At 45.3% G+C, this 22,489-nt stretch overlaps 1 protein-coding gene across 3 annotated transcripts in view; it reads left to right on the top strand.

Moving 5' to 3' along the window:
• Window positions 1-1,050: 1,050 nt before the first annotated feature.
• FAXDC2 (fatty acid hydroxylase domain containing 2) overlaps window positions 1,051-22,489 on the top strand; it is a 32,686-nt gene continuing 11,247 nt past the window's right edge. Inside the window, exons 1-6 of one of the 3 annotated variants that reach the window (XM_055112821.1) lie at window positions 1,051-1,266; window positions 13,182-13,561; window positions 14,058-14,105; window positions 17,288-17,379; window positions 17,497-17,600; window positions 21,308-21,429. In XM_055112821.1, coding sequence (XP_054968796.1) covers window positions 14,058-14,105; window positions 17,288-17,379; window positions 17,497-17,600; window positions 21,308-21,429 — 366 coding nt within the window. In that variant the 5' untranslated portion in view covers window positions 1,051-1,266; window positions 13,182-13,561. Of the gene's footprint in view, window positions 1,267-1,369; window positions 1,719-13,181; window positions 13,562-14,057; window positions 14,106-17,287; window positions 17,380-17,496; window positions 17,601-21,307; window positions 21,430-22,489 lie in introns of those variants that run through there. The other 2 variants (XM_063604279.1, XM_003828967.5) reach the window with 2 other exon arrangements.

Here is a 22,489-nt window from a genome sequence, read left to right as displayed (position 1 = left end):
CCAGTAAGCTCTGCTAATTTTTTGTATATGTAGTAGAAATGGGGTTTTGCTACATTGCCCAGGCTGGTCTTGAACTCCTGGCCTCAAGTGATCCTCCTGTCTTGGTCTTCCAAAGTGCTGAGATTATACGTGTGAGCCGCCGTGCCCAGCCAAGTTTCTGAGTTTTGTTTATTTTAGAAAGGAGTCTTCCTGTGCTGCCCAGGCTGGTCTCAAATACCTGGGCTCAAGTGATCCTCCAACCTCAGCCTCCCAAATAGTTGGGACTACAGGTGAGCACCACCATGCCTAGCCAATCTCCATGTTTGATTGTTAAGTGGAAAAAGCAAAGTGCACAACAAACATACTATGGTGCTGTTGCTAAAGGAGAAGCACAAGGCCTACACATGTTTCTATTTACATAGGTAAGCTCTGGAAGGATATACAAAAATCTGGTCACAGAGGTTGTCTCTTGGGAGGAAAAAAAGGGGACTGAGGAGAAATAAAAAAAAGACTTTTCATTGTACATTCTTTTGACCATATTGTATTTTATATCATTTGCACATTTGCTTATTTAAAAAGTTTTCAGAAATTTAAAAGCAGCTCTTTTTCCAAAGTGCTCCTCACTTCATGTCATGGGTCCTGTATCCTAAGTTCCCCTATTTCAATCACAGTGCAAATTCACCCTCCACAGGCATGCCTTTCCTGCATCTAGACTCACTAGAAATAGCTGATGCATCTCTCCTCCCTTGCCTGCCCTCCACAGGAAAAGAAGCAATGAAAAAAAAGAAAATGAGATCCTCTGGTCTCTGTCACCTTTTTATCAACTTGTACTACCTGCCATTATCTGACACCCACATCTTTTCTTGCATCTGCCTCCTCCTATGGGACAGCGACATTTTCTTAAGTTGCAGATGATGGAGAAAATTTTTTAAAAGAAAAAAAGGGGGCAGGGGGAGGGAAGCCCAGAGTTTGGCCAAATGCACGTTTTTCAAGTTCCTGCTTGAGCTTAGATTCCCTTTCCGCTTTAAGGACATGCCCTCTGGAAAGAAGGGTGTTTTGTTTCCAGCCCACACAGACCCAAACTTTTTTCATCACGTGCCTGGTCCGAGCCAGTACGCAGCTCTGTAATGAGATCACCATGGCCAGCCTCCCACCCGAGCAAAAACAAGGTTAGCCTGCAGCAGAGCCGCAGCAGCAACAGCCACCAAAGAGGGGGCTGAAAGGGAAGAGAACTTAGATTTGACCTGTGCAAGGACCTCAGCAGCTTGGACACAGCCCACTGCAGAGGTAAGTGGGAACTACGGGGGAGGGGTGGTATTTGCAAAGGTCGGGACATGTCCAGGTTCACTTAAAGTAAGGGCAAAACAACACTCTTCCCACCTCTGCCACCACCCTGTCCTCTCTACTTATGGCAGGGTTAGATTTGCCTCTAAACAGGGTTAGATGGCAGGGTTAGAATTTGTCCTAGGACATTGCTGTAGTGCAGTCGCCTCCTTGTCTCTTACTAATGTCTGTATCCTCTGCCTGTGTTTGTACCATCTACCTCCTCAGTAGTCTAATTTTTCTAGCAATTGACAGGTGATTGTAATGGACAAGTAATTGTTTGACTTTAAAACCATTTGTAAAGGAGCAACTCCTAATTCAGAACTCAAATGAGAGGCAGAACAAACTGGAAGAGACTGTTGGGAAGCAACTGCTGCCTAATTGCTTCTCATCTCTACTCTGCCATCACCTGGAAGGTATGGGGCAAAATACAACAGTTTTAAAGTCTCTGGATAGATGTGTGGGCTATGAGCTAGACAAGTAGGTTGAAACTGTTTTGATGCAACATACTTGGATTTACCAACAGTGGCTCCAGTTGTGAAATCGTTAGTGGCTTGATAGTACCTATGGAAACACTCCACGAAGGTTATTGAGTAAAGGGCATACAGTAAAGTGTGTAGATGGAGATGAACAATAGAACAGTGGCTTTCAGGACCTTCTGGGGCTTAAGGCAAGCAAGACAAGATGCTGATTTGTGGGTTGCTTCAGTTTCATGTGCAATTCCAATTAAATTGAGTGGGATATACAGATTCAATTCAATTTGCTAAAACACAGATGCACTGAGCATCAGCTTCTAACTTTAGTTACGAAAGTAATTAGCACAAGGGAATGGTGCTAAAATGTTCCATAGCAAATGTTGAACACTTTTTGAGGGCAAAAAGCAATGCTTTTGATTCGTGTATCTCTTATTTATTCGGCAAATCTTTCTTGAGTATCTGCTACATGCCAGGCTTGGGCTTGATTCTGTGGATCTCGTGGTAAACAAGACAGGCAGATTCTCGGCCTCATGGACATGCAATCAAGCAGAACAGTAAGCTCAAAGGGTGCAAGTACCATGCAGCAAAAGGAGTGAAGAGAGTATTACTAAAACTGGCCCATGGGAATCATTTTTAACCTTTCCTTTCATGCATTTCATATTCTGTTTTTGTTTTTTTTGTTTTTTGAGATGGAATCTCGTTCTGTCACCCAGGCTGGAGTACAGCGGCGCGATTTCAGCTCACTGCAACCTCCACCTCCTGGGTTCAAGAGATTCTCCTGCCTCAGCCCCCCAAGTAGCTGGGATTACAGGTGCCCGCCACCACACCCGGCTAATTTTCCTATTTTTAGTAGAGATGGGGTTTCACCATGTTGGCCAGGCTGGTCTCCAACTCCTGACCTCAGGTGATCTACCCACCTCGGCCTCCCAAAGTTATGAGATTACAGGCATAAGCCAACGTGCCCAGCCGCATTTCATCTTTGTTTTTTTTTGTTTTTTTGAGACAGACTCTTGCTCTGGCGCCCAGGCTGGAGTGCAGTGGCATGATCTTGGCTCACTGCAACCTCCGCCTCCCAGGTTCAAGCGATTCTCCTGTCTCAGCCTCCAGAGCAGCTGGGATTACAGGCGTGCACCACCACACCCAGCTAATTTTTATATTTTTAGTAGAGACGGAGTTTCGCCATGTTGGCCAGGCTGGTCTCAAACTCCTGACCTCAGGTGATCTGCCCACCTCGGCCTCCCAAAGTGCTGGGATTACAGATGTGAGCCACCGCTCCTGGCCGCATTTCATCTTCTTAAATGAATATCGGCCACTCTATCATAAGCCTCAGATTAGTACAGATGTTGAGTCATAGCAGCTCCTCAAAACCCCCTTCACCAGAGGCTTTAAGCTGTGTAATTACATTACAGGTCAGTCTCCTCAGCCCTGGAGGTCGACTGCTCAGCTTTTTCCTAGCATACAGTCTGAGAGCAGAGGCTGAAGTAAGGGGAGTTCTAATCTTTGGGTCAGTTGCCCTCTCCCTGTGTCATTTCTTATGAAATAGAAGTTATGCTATTCCCAAAATACATACAGCACTAGGCAAAGTGTTAAGAAGCCTAGATTTTGCCAGAAACCATGTGGAGTTTGGAGCAAGTCATTTCTACTAACTAGGGCTTCCTCCTTAGCTTATAAAATGGAAGGGGTAGACCAGATGAACATGAGGTCTTTTTTCTCCCCCCTCTAAGAGTAAATTGTCTCAATAATTTTACAAGTTGTTTACAAAACAATACACATTCACATAAAGGTGATGTATTTATATCTATAAAATAGGAACATTCAGTAGGCCGGGCATGGTGGCTCACGCCTGTAATCCCAGCACTTTGGGAGGCTGAGGCGGGCGGATCACAAGGTCAGGAGATCAAGACCGTCCTGGCTAACATGGTGAAACCCTGTCTCTACTAAAAATACAAAAAATTAGCCAGGCATGGTGGCAGGCACCTGTGGTCCCAGCTACTCAGGAGGCTGAGGCAGGAGAATGGCATGAACCCGGGAGGCGGAGCTTGCAGTGAGCCAAGATCGCGCCACTGCACTCCAGCCTGGGTGACAGAGCAAGACTCTGTCTCAAAAAAAAAAGGAACATTCATCAGTCATGCAGAATATCCAGGAAACAAGAATATGAAAGAAAATCTGGGCCAGGCGCAGTGGCTCATGCCTGTAATTCCAGCACTTTGGGAGGCCAAGGTGGGTATATCACCTGAGGTCAGGAGTTCGAGACCAGCCTGGCCAACATGGTGAAACCCCGTCTCTACTAAAAATAAAAAAATTAGCCAGGCATGGTGGGGGTGGGTGCCTGTAATCCCAGCTACTTAGGAGGCTGAGGCAGGAGAATCGCTTGAACCCGGGAGGCAGAGGCTGCAGTGAGCCAAGGTCATGCCATTGCACTCCAGCCTGGGCAACATGAGCGAGACTCCATCTCAAAAAAAAAAAAAAGAAAGAAAGAAAAAAGAAAATCTGAAAGAGTTGGGCTGTAGACAAATAAAATTCAAGATTAAACCGTCTGTATTCCTTCCAGCCTCACCTTATTCCCATGTCCTTTACTCAGATTCTTGAAGTTGTAAACATTAGCTATAGCTTCACTGTGTCATTTATCTAGATTGGGGATTCTTTAATAAAAAGCCTGCATACTGAGAATCATCTGCTTTCAACAAAACCACATAGGCAGGGCAGAGTGGCTCATGCCTGGAATCCCTGCACTTTGGGAGACCAAGATCGCTTAAGCCCAGGAGTCCAAGACCAGCTTGGGCAACATAGGGAGACCCCATGTTTACAAAAATTTTTTAAAAATTCGCCGGCATGGTGGCACAGACCTGTAGTCCCAGTTACTCAGGGGACTGAGGTGGGAGGATCACCTGAGCATAGAAGATTGAGGCTGCAGTGAGCTATGATTGAGCCATTGCACTTCAGTCTGGGCAACAGAGCAAGATGCTATCTCTAAAAAATAAAAATAAATAAAATTCTTGGTTCACACTAAAAAAAAAACAAACAAAAAACCAGAACCACACTTAAAAGTATCTAATTTGCTACTAGGGAGGCTGAGGCAGGAGGATCACCTGACCCCAGGAAGTCGAGGCTGCAGTGAATCATGATTGGGTCATTGCACTCCAGCCTGGACAGAGTGAAACCCTGTCTCAAAATAAATAAATAAATAAAATTTGGATAAACTCACAATAGAATATCAAATTCACTTTAAGGAAGTATCCATTCATTGTTGTAAAATATTAGAATCTTCGGCCAGGCATGGTGGCTCATGCCTGTAATCCTAACACTTTGGGAGGCTGAGGTGGGAACATCACTTGAGCCCAGGAGTTTGAGACCAGCCTGGGCAAAATAGTGAGACCCCATCTCTAAAAATTAAAAAAATAAATGTTTAAAAACTATTTACTTTTAGTGCACTTCATTTCTTTCTGTCCTCTGAATGCATTCCATTCTAAAATAAGTATGCTATTATCCTCCTACTTCCTCTGGAAAATCAAAGTTATACGATGTTATAAAATAGGGCAAAAAGCATGTCTTATTCATCTTTCTATCCCATGTCTAGCATTGTCTCTGGCATCTGATAAATGTTTCTTGAAAGAATGATTAGTATTTTAGAGAAAATGTGTCCTTTGGTATTAACACACACACACACACACACACACACACACTATCTAGTTCACTATTCATGGCTAATATAGGCCAATTTCATGCTTTTGTGTCCCTTTCAATCCCTGACACTCACCCTGTGCTCTTCAACATCAATGTATTCTATACTTTTGTAGTCTCAGTTGGTATAATGAGCACTGAATTCAAGTTCTGCCACTAATATGTGTCCAGGCTGGGCGTGGTGGCTCACGCTTGTAATCCCAGCACTTTGGGAGGCCGAGGCAGGCAGATGATGAGGTCAGGAGATCGAGACCATCCTGGACAACATGGTGAAACCCCGTCTCTACTAAAAAAATAAAAAATAAAAAAATAAAATACAAAAATTAGCTGGGTGTGGTGACGCATGCCTGTAATCCCAGCTACTCAGGAGGCTGAAGCAGGAGAATCGCTTGAACCCGGGAGGCAGAGGTTGCAGTGAGCCGAGATCACGCCACTGCACTCCAGCCTGGCAACAGAGTAAGATTCCATCTAAAAAAAAAAAAAAAATAGGTGTCCAACTTGAAGCCAAATACTAAATACCTCTGCACCTCCGTTTCTTCAGTTGGAAAATGGGGGCATCTGAATAGATGAGCTCTAATACAACTTCCAGTTTGTTTTTTTTGTTTGCTTGTTTTTTGTTTTGTTTTTTGAGAGTCTTCCTCTGTGGCCCAGGCTGCAGCATGAGCCACCACACCTGGCTAATTTTTTTTATATTAATACTTTGTGGATACAGGGCCTGTGTTTCCCAGGCTGACTCAAGCAATCCTCCCGCTTCAGCCTCTCAAAGTGCTGGGATGATAGGCGTGAGACACCATGCCCAGTCCAACTTCCAGTTCTTAAGATGGCACACTCCAAAAGGTAGAAAAAAAGAATTAGTCAAGTCACAGAAAGTAATGACTATGGTACTTCAGTGTATTAGTAAATGTTGTTGCTAGTTTTATTTGCCAAAATTTCTAACTTGAACACTATCATTAGCAAACAATGTTAAGGAGCTTCTTTGGGTGAAGACCCACTGCCTACCATGTTTGAGGTCTCCCCTAGAACCTTTCTGACTGACCATGTTCACGTAAAACTGAAAACATGTCTGCAGGCAGGCAGAGAGGCACAGAAAGCAAGCTGCTTTGGCATAAAATATTCAGCAGAACAATACAATTGGAGGACTCAGTACCTAGATAAGTATCTCTGGAAATGGCATATGGCCATATTGGCGTAACTAAAGAATAAATGACATGTCAGGAAATGCTTTGTTTGTTCTAATGAAATGAGATGTCAACAGATAAATGCTGCTGCTCTTACAGCCGAGAAGCCTTCTCACCACCAGAAAGTAAGCAATCATTTTCCCTTTGGCCAGAAGGTGTACGTAGAGCAGAGGAGTCCAGTGTCAAACATACTTATCAGCCCCTAATCACTCAGTCTCAGCAATACGCAGTTTCCATAACATGGACACAGTGGGCATGATCAGCACTCTGCCCTGTAGAGTGAACCAGAGCTGTCTTCTTCCAGAGCCAAGATCTTATTGTACTGACAGTCATCCTAGTTCCTCTTGGTTTTTGTTTTGAATTTCAATATCTGATTCTGTTTATTTATACTTTATACCCAGCCTATATGTCAAAAGGGTTTGAGGTAGTTTCCAATAAAAGGATATATAGAACAGCTTCAAATAAATAAAAACTGATAAGAAACCATCAGACAATAACCTAAATCATTTTGGTGGGGAAGGTGTGATTTGTAGAGAAAATAAACAGGTGCTTTAAAAAGAGGGAAAAATGGATTGTCCAATTTTCTTTGCACACCATAAGAAAGCATACCACTTCTTCCAGAGAGGGAAAACTTCTGTGCACTTATTTCTGTTTTGGTCTTTATCTGACTCAGTCTCTATATGTACTTGTTTCTTTTTTTTTTTTTTTTTTTTTTTTTTGGAGGCAGGGTCTTGCTCTGTCATCCAGGCAGGAGTGCAGTGGTGCAATCACAGCTCATTGCAACCTCCACCTCCCCAGCTCAAGTGATCGTCCCACCTAATCTTTTTAATTTTTTGTAGGGACAGGGTCTCACTATGTTGTCCAGGCTGGTCTTTTTTTTTTTTTTTTTGAGACAGAGTCTCACTCTGTTGCCTAGGCTGGAGTGCAGTGGCGCAATCTCCACTCACTACAGACTCCACCTCCTGGGTTCAAGCAATTTTCCTGTCTCAGCCTCCTGGTAGCTGGGATTACAGGCACCCGCCACCATGCCCAGCTAATTTTTGTATTTTTAAGTAGAGGTAGGGTTTTGCCATGTTGGCCAGGCTGGTCTTGAACTCCTGACCTCAAACGATCCACCCACCTCAGCCTCCCAAAGTGCTGGGATTACAGGCATGAGCCACTGCACCCGACCCAAGACTGGTCTTGAACTCCTGGGCTTAAGCAATCCTCCTGCCTCAGCTTCCCAAAGTGCTGGGATTATAGGCATGAGCCACTGTGCCCGGCCAAACTTATTTCTTTATTGGAATCATCATCTATATCCTCATAAAAAGTATACTGCTTCTTCTTAACTAAATAATGGAGTAAGGAATGTCTTCAATGGCTATTTTGGTATTCATGTGGCAGACTGTTAAATATTTTTTTCTCTTCTATCTATCTTGTTTAACTATGGTCTGACTAAAAACAGCATTCTTTGGATAAGCTAAAATGCAGTCTGGGAAGAAAGTTCAGTTTTGAAGTTGGAGACCATGTATCCAAGAGCATGAAGAAAGCCTGGACATTGTCTTCCTATAGAGATTTCTTGGTGTACCAGATCTCCTACCTGTCTAGTAGTTTCTTAGCTCTGGCATAGACCTCTAGCCCAGTACTTTGGATATAAATTTCAGAATGATGAATATGTATCCAGACTGAGAGTTTCTCATTTTTGCATCTTCAGCACTTTCTACAGCTCCTTGCACATAGTAAGTTCGTAAATGTTTTTGGAAGGAATGGATGAGCTCCTAAAGATCAAAGGCCATGTCTCATTTGCTTTGCAAGCTCTTAGCAAAGATAATGGAGTTGATAAGACAGGGAAAAGGCTAGGACACTTGGACTTGTGAGTGAAGTTCCCTGTGGCATGGCATAGTAAAAAGAGCTCTGTAAGCTTGAAAAGCAAACAAACAAACCCCAAATCCTCTCTACTCCCTTCCCAAACAGGATAGTTATCTCAACAGGGTCAACAGAACCTTTTATCCTTCCTAACAAACACTGAAGAGGGAAATCCACACTAACGTGAAGGCTCTGCCTGTTTTCAAATGGTTTGCAGACATTTAGATCTCCCAAGTATTTCCCAAGTTGAGGTGTTTCTTTTGACACTTGGTTCCTTGTCATTAAATATTTGAGCTGGGCCCGGTGGTTCATGCCTGTAATCCCAGTGCTTGGGAGGCTGAGGCAGGAGGATCTCTTAAACCCAGGAGTTAGAGACCAGCCTCAGCAATATAGCAAGACCCTATCTCTATTTTTTTTTTTAAAAAAAGGGCCGGGCGCAGTGGCTCACACCTGTAATTGCAGCACTTTGGGAAGCCGAGGCAGGCAGATCACGAGGTCAGGAGATTGAGACTATCCTGGCTAAAATGGTGAAACCCCTTCTCTTTTTTTTTTTTTTTTTTTTTTTTTTTGAGACGGAGTCTCGCTGTGTCTCCCAGGTTGGAGTGCAGTGGCGCGATCTCGGCTCACTGCAAGCTCCGCCTCCCAGGTTCATGCCATTCTCCTGCCTCAGCCTCCCAAGTAGCTGGGACTACAGGCGCCCGCCAACACGCCTGGCTAATTTTTTGTATTTTTAGTAGAAACGGGGTTTCACCGTGTTAGCCAAGATGGTCTCGATCTCCTGACCTCGTGATCCGCCCGTCTCGGCCTCCCAAAGTGCTAGGATTACAGGCGTGAGCCACCGCGCCCGGCCGAAACCCCATCTCTACTTAAAAAAAAAAAAATACAAAAATTAGCTGGGCATGGTGGTGCGTGCCTGTAATCCCAGCTACTCGGGAGGCTGAGGCAGGAGAATTGCCTGAACCTGGGAGGCAGAGGTTGCAGTGAGCCGAGATTGCACCATTGCACTCCAGCCTGGGTGACAGAGTGAGACTCTGTCTCAAAAAAAAAAAAAAAAAACAAAAAAACAAAAAAACACACACAAACGGCTGAGCGCAGTGGCTCACGCCTGTAATCCCAGCACTTTGGGAGGTCGAGGCGGGTGGATCACAAGGCCAGGAGTTAGAGATCAGCCTGGCCAATATGGTGAAACCCCATCTCTACTAAAAAAAAAATACAAAAAAATTAGCCGGGCATGGTGGTGCATGCCTGTAATCTCAGCTACTAGGGAAGCTGAGGCAGGAGAATTGCTTGAACCCAGGAGGTGGAGGTTGCCGTGAGCTGAGATTGTGCCACTACGCTCCAGCCTAGGTGACAGAGTGAGACTCCATCTCAAAAACAAAACAAAACAAAACAAAACAAAAAACAAAAAAACACCCAAACAAACAACAAGGGTGGGGGAAATGAAACATTTGATAGGTTTAGCCCTAAAAGTACCTAACACCACTACCTCCCTTGTGCTTAATGATCCATGCTTTTTGGGACTCCAGACAGCAAACAAAGTGCCAGGCTGAAAATGACACAAGCCAGGCACGGTGGCTCATGCCTGTAATCCCAGCACTTTGGAAGGCCAAGGCAGGTGGATCATCTGACATCAGGAGTTCGAGACTGGTCTGGCCAACATGGCAAAACCCCGACTCTACTAAAAATACAAAAAAATTAGCTGTGCATGGTGGCAGACCCCTGTAATCCCAGCTACTTGGGAGACCGAGGCAGGATAATCGCTTGAACCAAGGAGGCGGAGGTTGCAGTGAGCTGAGATCGTGCCACTGCCCTCCAGCCTGGGCGACAGAGTGAGACTGCCTCAAAAAAAAAAAAAAAAAAAAAGAATATGACTTTGCCTCATCCCAGAATCCTAGCACTGTGTGAAGGGCAGCTTCTCTGAAGGGACCCTTATCCACCTTGGAGATGTGAGCCAAACTCAGAATCAAGCCACAGGAACTGCTTAGGACAATGAGGGTGGAGAAAATCATTATTTAAAGAATAATTCTTTGGAATCTTCATAAGCCCAATTTATTAAATAATGTCTGTTGTCCTAGTTGTGGGGCAGGGGTGTTTACAATTGGTTTAGGCTGAGACTTACCATCCTGAAATGCTTGCTCAGCTGTCCTTCTGGAAGCTCAGGTGGTGCAGAATATGACTACAGAGCACCCTCTAACCCCCAAGTCCACAGAGGAATCCCAGCCACCATTCAGTATCAGAACCTGGAGTGAAGGAATGCCTGCAGCTGCACTCTACTAACTTCTCTTTTTCTGGTTTTCCTAGAACTTGCATTGAGGCACAAACTGCACACTTACAAGCCTCAGTAGCTTCCCTTGCTGTCAGTCAAGCAATGTTTGGGAAGGGAGCAGGGGAAGGGAGCATGGGTAAAGCAGGCCTAGGAGTGTGGACAGGGCCCTGTTCTAGAGTGTCTGAAACCCATTCCCGTCTCCGGGTAGGGGTTAGGCCTACGACACACTAAACATCCTGGTGCCTGCTCTCAAGTCAGACAGTGTCTCCCTGGCAGGATATCAGATGCCTTGGTATTTCTCCCTGAGAGGCTCTTCCTCTGAGCTAACTGTACCCCTCCTGCTGTAACGGGACTCACAGTGGTAATGATAAGCAGCTTGCTTATCACCTCCTTCTGGTGTCCTAACTCCTCAAACACTGAAAGACACTTTATAGGTCACCATTCTCTCTTCCTTTCTTCAGCCTAAGTAATCTGTAAAAAATGTGGGCTGGGCACAGTGGCTCATGCCTATAATCCTGGCACTTTGGGAGGCCGAGGCGGGAGGATCGCTTGAGCTCACAAGTTTGAGATCAGCCTGGGCAATGTAGTAAGACACTGTCTCTACAAAAAATACAAAAATTAGCTGGGTATGGTGGTATGTGCCTGTAGTCTGTATTCCCAGCTACTCAGAAAACTGAAGTGGGAGAATTGCATGAGTCTAGGAGGCTTGAGCCTGGGAGGCAGAGGTTGCAGTGAGCCATGATCATGCTGCTACACTCCAGCCTGGGCAACAGAGCAAGACCCTGTCTCAAAAAAAAAGAAATGTGAATGAGGCTGGGCATGGTGGTGTACACCTGTAGTCCCAGCTACTCAGAAGGCTGAGGCAGGAGGATCCCTTGAGCCCAGGAGTTTGAGTCCAGCTTGGACACCATGGTGAGACCCCATCTCCTAAAAAAAATCAATTTAAAAAAAAGGGTTCATGGGTGTAATTTCAACACTTTGGAAGGCTGAGGCAAGAGGATTGCTTGAAGCCAGGCAAGAGGATTGCTTGAAGCCAGGAGTTCAAGACCCCCGTCTCCTCGTTATTAAAATAAAAATAATAATTAAAAAAATGGGTCAAAGGGGAGCAGTTATTTCCTAAAGTCATAGCTGGTAAACATGCATTTAGAATAATAAAACCAAGTACAATCATATACAAAAGAATAAAACATCCGTAGAGATGGAAATAAGTGGCACGAAGTCCAGTCTGGAACCTGGGTCCTAAGCCTGGCTCTGCTACTTATCATCTATAGACTCTGGGAGGTCACCTGCTTCTTCTTGTCTAGGTTCTTTCATCCTTGTAACATGGTGGGACCAGATGATCTGTAGTGCTCCTCTACAGCCAGGTTATGACACTATCTAATAGGGATGGCCAATGGGATAACATGTGCTAGCTTCTCTGGACTGGTGTGCCTGCCTTGAGTGCTGTGGTTGGGTCTGTGAGTTTAGTTAGTCTCAGGTGAAAGATGTTGGGAATGACAGGTGCTGTCTACCAGGGATGACAGAGTGATGGAGGAGAATTTGTCATCTAAGTTTCAATTACTATTATTTAAATTTAAAATTTTTGAACAACTAGTACATTCATATGGTCCAAAATTTCAACCATATAAAAACATAAAATATTTATTGCCAGTATTGTTCTATTGTTCTTTTTTTTTTTTCTTTTTTTGAGACAAGGTCACACTCTGTCGTCCAGGCTGGATCAGTGGCATGATCATGGTTCATTGCAGCCTCCATCTCCCAAACTCAAGTTGATCATGGCTCATTGCAGCCTCCATCTCCCAAACTCAAGTTATCTTCCCAGTTCAGCCTCTCAGGTAGCTGGGACCACAGTCATGTGCTACCACACCTGGCTAATTTTTTTTTTTTTTTTTTTTGTAGAGACAGGGTGTCTCTATGTTTGCCCAGGCTGGTCTCAAACTCCAGGACTCAAATGATCCTCTTGCCTTGGCCTCCCCAAGTGTTGGGACTACAGGTGTGGGCAACTGCACCCAGCCTCAGACGTATTTCTTTTCTTTTTTTTTTTTTTGAGATGGAGTCTTGCTCTGTTGCCCAGGCTGGAGTGCAATGGTGCGATCTTGGCTCAGTGCAACCTCCGCCTCCCGGGTTCAAGCAATTCTCCTGCCACAGCCTCCTGAGTAGCTCGGACAACAGGCATGCACCACCATGCCTGGCTAATTTTTGTGTTTTCAGTAGAGATGCGGTTTTGCGGTGTTGGCCAGGCTGGTCTTGAACTCCTGACCTTAGGTGATCCACCCACCTTGGCCTCCCAAAGTGCAGGGATTACAGATGTGAGCTGCCCGCACCCGGCCCTCAGACATATTTCTAATGATTGTCCTTCTAGCCAATTCTTGTTAGGCTGCATTGTTAAAGGAGGTTAATGCCTGATATTCATATCCTTTTTCTTTTCCATAGAATTGTTGATTGGTTTCAGAAAAATCTTGGTCCATGTTTTTAAACCAACCAACAAGTAATACTAAAGAACAAACCAGCACTTTGGGAGGCCGAGGCTGGCGGATCACAAGGCCAGGAGATCGAGACCATCCTGGCTAACACGGTGAAACACTGTCTCTACTAAAAATACAAAAAATTAGCCGGGCGTGGTGGTGGAAGCCTGTAGTCCCAGCTACTCAGGAGGCTGAGCAGGAGAATGGCGTGAACCTGGGAGGCAGAGCTTGCAGTGAGCCAAGATTGCGCCACTGCACTCCAGCCTGGGCGACAGAGCGAGACTCTGTCTCAAAAAAAAAAAAAGAACAAACCAAACCAACTTGCTAGAACTACTCTTTGAGTTCTGGGTAAGTTCATTTTTTTCTCTTACAGCAACAGCTCTCTAATAAAAGGGAGAAATGAAGACAGCATAAATAAGTTTTTTAAAAAGCATTGTAATACATTTTTGGCGAGGTGTAGTGGCTCATGCCTGTAATTCCAGCACTTTGGGAGGCCAAGGCGGGAGGATAGAGTCCAGGAGTTTGAGACCAGCCTGGGCAACGTAGTGGGACCCTGTCTCTTAAAAAAGCATTATCATACATTTTTTGTAGTTGGTAGACCTAGTAGCCCCCTCCCTTCCACCACTCTTTTTCTTTTCTGTTATTTTTCTAGCTATTCTTGTACATCTATCTCTCCATTAAGTTTTCAAATCAATTTGTCTGGTTTCAGGAAGAACAACAAGCCAATTTTTTTTTTTTTTTTCAAAAATCACTGCTAGCCACACACTTTGACTTTCTCCACTCCCTACTTACTTAGATGTTTATGAAAATAACTCCCCGGCTCGCCTGTGCTTTCTCATTCCAGATGAAAGGAGAAGCTGGACATATGCTACACAATGAAAAGTCAAAGCAGGTAAATGCCAGCACCTCGCCCCCAAACTGGTGAGAATGTAGTCAGTGGCTCTTTGCCATAGCTGCACTTGCTATGCATCCAACATCTCCCCCAAGGTTTAGGGGTGGCTGACACATGGTAATGTCTTCATTTTCAGTAACTGAGCAGAGTTCACTTGACCGCAAACTGCCTTTTACCCACAGCCCCTTTGCCTGAATGCAGACTGCGAATGCGCGTTATGGAATTGAAAAGCGTTGTAACTGTCCTCCCTTCTCCTCTTGGCTCTCCTGCCTGTAGCCCTTGGCATGCCCTATGCCTCGGGCCTTTGGAAAACCCCTTTCTATAACTTTCCTGGGGACAACAGAGGCTTTCTGGAGGTAGCTGAGAACTGGCCCTTGACCCCAGCTAACTCCTGCACTGCGTTTTCCTGCACTTCACAGAGGACCTTTGTCCTGTTTATATTTCCTTCACCTGGGCTGCTAGAGAGATGAAAAAACCCAACATCCCCGAACAAATATCTAATCCTGTATGTGAAATTGAGGTTTTAATTTGACTTAATTTTGTTTGATCAAACTCAGAAGATTAAAACTTCCAATGAGTCTAGAAAAGTTCCTGAAAAGAGCCCTTAAATTCCAAACAAAGGAATAACTGGAAAAGCCCAAGGTCACCAGTCTAGCAAACACAGGGCGACCTTTGAATGGCCCATGTAAAAGAACAAGTTCTGGTGGGTTACAGTGGCTCACACCTGTAATCCCAGCACTTTGGGAGACTAAGGCTGGAAGATCACATGAGGCCAAGAGTTTTGGACCAACCTGGGTGACAGAGAATAACATTGTCTCAAAAACAAACAAACAAACAAAAAAACATAAAAAAGAACAAGTTCCTCCAATTGGTCTGGCCAATCCAGCCTGAGAGAGAGAGAGAGAATGTGTGCACGTGAGAGAATGTGAGTCAGTGAGTGAGCATGCTTATTTCCAAAGCTCAGGACTAGCCCTTCAAAAAAACATCCCTGCCCATGAAAAATGACTTCTGCTTGGTCTTTTGATCAGAAGTGGGATAGGATAATGCTGAGAAGAAACAGTTCAGTGCAGATTCAGATTGCTTAGAAGGGTTGAATTAAAACAATGTTTCCTCAGATCTTGAAAGTCTGGATTAAAATGTAGTGTCCTGGCCAGGTGTAGTGGCACATGCTTGTAATCCCAGCATTTTGGGAGGCTGAGACAGGCAGATCACCTGAGGTCAGGAGTTCAAGACCAGCCTTGCCAACATGGCGAAACCCCATCTCTACTAAAAATCCAAAATTTAGCCGGGCTTGGTGGCAGGCACCTGCAATCCCAGCTACTCCGGAGGCTAAGGCAGGAGAATTGCTTGAACTTGGGAGGCAAGAATCACTTGAACTTGGGAGGTGGAGATTGCAGTGAGCCGAGACTGCACCACTGCACTTCAGCCTGGGCAACACAGTAAGATTGTCTCAATTAAAAAAAAAAAAAAGTAAAAAAGTAGTGTCCTATTAGATCAGCTCCTCCAACATCCCCTCTGACACCCTGTACATGGCCCCATTAGCTAATTGCAGATGAGCCCCAGGCACACACAGGGTAGGGACCACCACCTCCAGTTCTTTCCTATGAAAGAATATGAGCAGACCCTGTCTGAGTTTAGAAACGGAATATGAGTGGGTCATCTGTAATTCCTGTCTGTGGTACAGTGGAAACCGGTGATACACCTGGCAGCTGGTGTTTCCCTCTCTGAATCTGGGGCATTGTTTGGTCATCGAGCTCACAATGACTTCTGGTTTAGAGGAGAACCTTTTGGAGGAGAATATACAAGGACCTCCCAGTGATTTCCAGTGGTCTCTCCTTGACCCTCAGAATGGCTAGTCGTCTTGTCCAGCTGGGCGCCTGGGCTAATCTTGCTGGAAGGCAGAGAGGGGTTATTAAAAGTCAGAAAGTGGCCGGGCACAGTGGCTTGTGCCTGTAATCCCAGCACTTTGGGAGGCTGGGGCAGGTGAATTGCTTGAGGGTTAGAGTTCTAGGCCAGCCTGGCCAACATGGCAAAACCCCAGCTAACTTCTCTACTAAAAATACAAACATTAGGTGGGCATGGTGGCAGGTGCCTGTAATCCCAGCTACTCAGGAAGCTGGGGCAGGAGGATCACTTGAACCCTGGAGGCGGAGGTTGCAGTGAGCCAAGATGGTGCTTCACTCCAGCCTGGGTGACAGAGCAACACTGCCTCAAAAAAAAAAAAAAAACAAAAAGTCGGCCGGGCGCGGTGGCTCACTCCTGTAATCCCAGCACTTAGGGAGGCTGAGGCGGGCAGATGACAAGGTCAGGAGATGGAGACCATCCTGGCTAACACAGTGAAACCCCGTCTCTATTAAAAATACAAAAAAATTAGCTGGGTGTGGTGGCGGGCTCCTGTAGTCCCAGCTACTCCAGAGTCTGAGGCAGGAGAATGGCATGAACCCGGGAGGTGGAGCTTGCAGTGAGCCAAGATCGTGCCACTGCACTCCAGCCTGGGCGACAGAGCGAGACTGTCTCAAAAAAAAAAAAAAAAAAAAAAAAGTCAGAAAACGTGTACAATTCACTCTTTTCTTCTAAAACAAGAGGAGGGTAGGGATGGAAGAAATAGGCCTGGCCTATGCACACAGTGAAGCCTGTATGACTGGGAAAGGATTTCCTCATCATGGTTTTGGCAGATGCTGCTATGATGACTATCTCAACCTTGCCTGCCCATTGGAATTAACTGGGGAGCCCAGGTCCCACCCCCAGGGACTCTTTATGTAATTGGATTGGAGGGGACCCTGGGTATTGGGACTTTTTTAAGCTCCCAGGTGATTTCAATGTGCAGATAATGGGTATCTCCATTTGCCAAGAGGACTGGTGATGAAATCCTATGGCTGATAGAGGCTCGCCTGTCCTCTGACTGACAGAATTGCCTGCTAGTTTCTCTGGAGTCAGGCTAATTCCCTTCCCTCCCCCAACTTGAGCTCTAATTTTCATAAACACACCCATGTACAGCCTGAGAGCTCCTGATAAGGAAGAGGCTCCCACAGAAGCTGGAAAAGGCCAGCTGGAAAAGGCAGATGTGCCTTCCTGGTTGGTTGAGATGCTGATCCTACAGCACTCCTGCTGTGCCTCAGCAGTGAGCTGGGTGTAAAGGCAGGAGGCTTGCTGGGGTCTGACACTTCCCTGCCCTCCTCCAGGAGGGACACATCTGGGGCTCTATGAGGAGGACAGCTTTCATCCTGGGCTCTGGACTTCTCTCATTTGTGGCCTTCTGGAACTCAGTGACATGGTAAGTCGGCCCACCCAGCTAGGGTGCAGTGTGGTGGTGGTCGGGGGCAGAGCATAGGGGAAGGAGCTGTCCACCCACTAGTCTTCACCCAGAAACCTGAATGGTTTTTCTTCCAAGGCATCTTCAGAGATTTTGGGGTGCTTCTGGCTACTTTTGGCAAGCCCAGTGGGAGAGGCTGCTGACTACATTTGAAGGGAAGGAGTGGATCCTCTTCTTTATAGGTGAGGTTCCCAGACCACCAGCACCTAGCATGTGGGTGCATGATTATAACTTAATTCTTTTTGTTGTTTTGTTCTCTACTTTGGGACTTTTCAGTTTATTATTCCAAGGGATGAGGACTTGAACTTCAAAAAAGTGGTAGTCACAAAGAATACTAAACTTGTGGGCAGTCTGAAAACAGGATGTCTAAAAAAAGAAGCTGAGAAGTTAAGACTCCTCCCAAAATATAGAAAAATAAGAAATATTTTATGTAAAAATGAATGCACATTTAGAGCAATAATCCTGTTTCTACACGTAATTCCACAAGCACAGAGAGCTGCCCTGTCTTGTCTGAGACTATGTACCCTATACCTGGTACAGTCAGTGCTTGACAGCAAGTGGCCAGTCAATAAATATTTACTGACAGCTTCAATGGCTCCAAACAAGCCTAAGTAAATAGATGGAAGGAAAAGCCATGTAAACATAGATATTTATAACAGCATTATCTATAATAGTGAATGTCCTCGATCATACATTCACTCAAATAATAATTATATACAATTTATTTAATATATATTATATATAATATACATTTATTTATATTATTAATATGACATATAATATATAATGTTACTATGTGCTACACTTGTATCGAGGATATAGAAATATTTAAGATGGGAGGCCAGGCGTGGTGGCTGACACCTGTAATCCTAGCACCTTGGGAGGCTGAGGCAGGTGGATCACGAGGTCAGGAGTTTGAGACCAACCTGGCCAACATAGTGAAGCCCCGTTTCTACTAAAAATACAAAAAAATTAGCTGGGCATGGTGGCAGGCTCCTGTAATCCCAGCTACTTGGGAGGCTGAGGCAGGGAGAATCACTTGAACCTGGGAGGTGGGTTGCAGAGAGCCAAGATCATGCCACTGCACTCCAGCTGGGCGACAGTGTGAAACTTCGTCTCACAAAAAAAAGAAAGAAAGAAATATTTAAGATGGGGCTGGGCACAGTGGCTCACGCCTGTAATCCCAACACTGGGAGGCCAAGGCAGGTGGATCACTTGAAGTCAGGGGTTCGAGACCAGCCTGGCCAATATGGCAAAATCCCTTTTTCACTAAAAACACACACACACACAAATTAGCTGGGTGTGGTGGTGCATGCCTGTAATCTCAACTACTCAGGAGGCTGAGGCATGAGAATTGCTTGAACCTGGGAGGCAGAGGTTGCAGTGAGCCGAGATGGTGCCACTGCACTCCAGCCTGGGCGATAGGGCACGACTCTGTCTCAAAAAAAAAAAAAAACAAAAATTAAGATGGGCCAAGATTAGTGGCTCACACCTGTAATCCCAGCACTTTGGGAGGCTGAGGCAGGCAGATCACTTGAGGCCAGGAGTTCAAGACCAGCCTGGCCAACATAGTGAAACCTGTCTCTACTAAAAGTACAAAAAATGAGCCAGGCGTGGTGGTGCGTGCCTGTAATCCCAGCTACTCAGGAGGCTGAGGCAAAAGAATCGCTTGAATTCAGGAGGTGGAGGTTGCAGTGAGCTGAGATAGCACCACTGCACTCCAGCCTGGGTGACAGAGCAAGACCCTGTCTCAAAAAAAAAAAAAAAAAAAAAGAAGTATTTAAATGAAATGTTTCCCTCCCCCATTAAAAAATGATGTCATAGTCTAGAAGGGAAGATAAAAAGTGTCAGTTACTATAAAGCAAAATGCACCTGAGGATTGTTTTCAACTGGAAGGAGGACTCTGACAATGGGCTGAACATTAAATATGACAGATTTAATGGGATCTTAAGCAGTCATTGAACAATGCAGATTACCTATGTATATGGGGAAGGTGGTAGAAAAACTTTATTAGCTTGAACCTGCAATCTAAAAAAACCTCAAATATTTTATATATGTTAGGTACAATCCTGTGAAAATTACCTATTACCTTGGTGATAAGCCAATATGAGAGAGAGAAAATATTTCCAATTTTAAGTGTTAGAGCTAGAAGAAGTTCAAGATCGTCTTAAGGTGTGCTTTTCATCTGTATTCCTCAGGCAGCCTTTGAAGTTCCAAGTAGGTAGACACCTTGGATGGCCCACTGGGTAACCATCAGCCTTTTTTATCCAAAGTAAAAAATAGTTTATTTTTTCTGGGTATAAAAGTAAATATGGGCCAGGCGCAGTGGCTCACGCCTGTAATCCCAGCACTTTGGGAGGCCAGGGCAGGCAGATCATGAGGTCAGGAGATCGAGACCATGGTGAAACCCCTTCTCTACTAAAAATACAAAAAATTAGCCGGGCGCGGTGGCGGGAGCCAGTAGTCCCAGCTACTCAGGAGGCTGAGGCAGGAGAATGGCGTGAACCTGGGAGGCGGAGCTTGCAGCGAGCCGAGCTCACGCCACTGCACTCCAGCCTGGGTGACAGAGCAAGACTCCGTCTCAAAAAAAAAAAAAAAAAAAAGTAAATATGTGCTCATTGTTAAAAATAAAAATCAGGCAATTCAAATAAGCATAGAAAGTGTGAAAATAACCCACTGTCTTACCTTCAAGAAATAACCACTGTTTATATATTAGTGTGCATCTTTTATATATTGGGTATATAGTTGTACTTACGAGATACCAACTATTTTTAAATCTTTTTTTCATTGAATAGATTGTAGGTATCTTTCCATGCCTATTAATGTAGCCTTACTTAATACTCTAAGCTTCCCATTCTATTCCATTATATGGAAATACTCTAATCTGTTTAGTCCCTTCCCTACTAATGGGTATTTAGGCTGCTTAAATTTTTTTTTTAATGCTGTGATGGACATTTATGCATACAAACAGACGTGTATCCTTTTCTTCTTTCTCCCTTTCTGTCTTGGCTCTCTGACTCTCTCACTTTATTACTTCAGTTACTGCCAAATTGCCCTCTAGAAGGTTTGTACCAATCCTACTCCCCTACAGTGCTGGCAAGTATTTTCCAAGTCCCAGCCGCCACAGTTACTTTGGTTGATGGAGCATGAAGGGTGCTGGTGGAGGGGCACAGACGTGGAATTAAGCAAAGCCGAGTCCTAGCTGGGCATGGTGGCAGGTGCCGGTAGCCCCAACTATTCAGGAGGCTGAAGCAAGAGGATCACTTCGGCTTGGCAGGTCGAGGCTACAGTGAGCCATGATCGCACAACTGCACTTCCAGCCTGGGTGACAGAGCGAGGCTTTGTCTCAAAAACAAAACAAAACAAAACAAAAAAAAACAACGATGAGTTTTCCACTTACACTGACTAGATGACACCTGAAGTTCTGCTGCTCAGTTAGTAGGATGACAGGGATTAAGTTTCCTGACTGACTCCTAGCCCAGGGCTCACTGTGGCCCATACCATACAGAGTACTTCCTTTGCTTCTCCTTCCTTGGCAATTCATAAAGGGTTCAGTGGGCGCAGACTCCCAAATGTCAACCTGAATTCATTTCTATTTTACAGTGTATTATATATCTTAACATACTTTCATATGTATTTATATGAAAACCACCAACCACCTTGAAGGTTGTCCCTATTTTATGGCTAAGAAAATGGAGACACTCTTTAAGTGGCCTGTCCAAGTTCCTACCCAAGACTACAGGTAACCCCTTGGTCCCAAGCCCTAAGACCGCCCTGGCAAAGAAATGTCTAGGATGAAGCCTCAGTCACCATAAAAAAGTATGTTCTGTTAGTCTATGTGCTGTGAGAACCCAAAGTCGCCCTGACTGTTTCTGTTTCCCAATCTCAGGTGCCATCCAAGTGCCTTGTCTCTTCTTCTGGAGCTTCAATGGGCTTCTATTGGTGGTTGACACAACAGGAAAACCTAACTTCATCTCTCGCTACCGAATTCAGGTCGGCAAGAATGAACCTGTAAGTGTCGCAACTTCTCCTGGTCAAAGCACAGAAAGCAAGAGCTAAAGCCACACTCTCAGAATTCTCACCACTGGCCCAGGAGAGACCTGGCCAGTGTGAGCCAAGTTATTAGCAACAAGGCTCCCCCAGTTTAGAAGGTTAAAGAGAGGAAATAATTTGCCCACAACCTCAGAGTCACTCAGCTAGTGGCCAGTCAAGACCAATGTTCTGCTCTCCTGATTCCTGGCCCAGGCTCTGGACCTGCCTGTGGTGCCCCATGGCACTGTGGTCAGCCTGGCACTGAGAAGGCAGGCAACTCCACTTTACCCATAGGAATGGAGACAGCAATGGGTGGATGCTAGAATATGGGTAACAGCTGTTGTTATGAGAGAGGGAGACAGCTGCGAAAACAATGGATAACTCCACTATAATAGACGGATAGTATGGATTCTGAATGTGTGGGCGGTGGCTGTCTTTTAAACAAGTCCTCCTTCTGAAATACTCAATTCGACCAATAGTGCAAGGCACCAGGGCAAATCCATGGTAAGTGAGGCCCAGATCCTGCTTACAAGGAACTCCGACTTGCACAGCGCCGGGAAGTGGGTCCCACTGTTCCCTGAGTCTGGCTCGCCTTTTCCTACACAACAAGGAAGAAGTTGATTCTGAAACCCAGGTTCTTTCCCCAGCTCCACCCAAACCACATCCTGGCTTCTTTCCCAGACAAGACAATCATCTTTTAGTCATCTGCCCAGGTGTCTGGGTGAACCACCTCAGCTCTCAGGTCCTTCGGCCCCAGCCCAGCACTCCAGAAAGGCAAACAGTGCTCTTGACCCACTCCTTGGAAATGGGCCCCTTCCTGAACTGGAGCTGCTGGCCTGGCTTACTATCCCCCTCACTTGGGACAACAGCTGCCAGCCAGGCTTGGGGGCTTCCTCCAGGCCCAGCTTGGCAGGACATGAATCAGAGCCTAAAGTGTCAAACCCTGTGCTTGGTCCTTGAGAACACTTCATCTGTCAACCACGGCTGTTGTAGCACCACTGACTAAATGCTCACATCTTCAACTGAGGCCAAGAACCTT

This window comes from Pan paniscus, chromosome 4 (assembly GCF_029289425.2).
Source record: "Pan paniscus chromosome 4, NHGRI_mPanPan1-v2.0_pri, whole genome shotgun sequence".
In the NCBI taxonomy this organism is placed as follows: domain Eukaryota; kingdom Metazoa; phylum Chordata; class Mammalia; order Primates; family Hominidae; genus Pan; species Pan paniscus.
The sequence above is the reverse complement of the archived record's forward strand: the minus strand, read 5'-3'. Positions and strand labels throughout refer to the sequence as shown.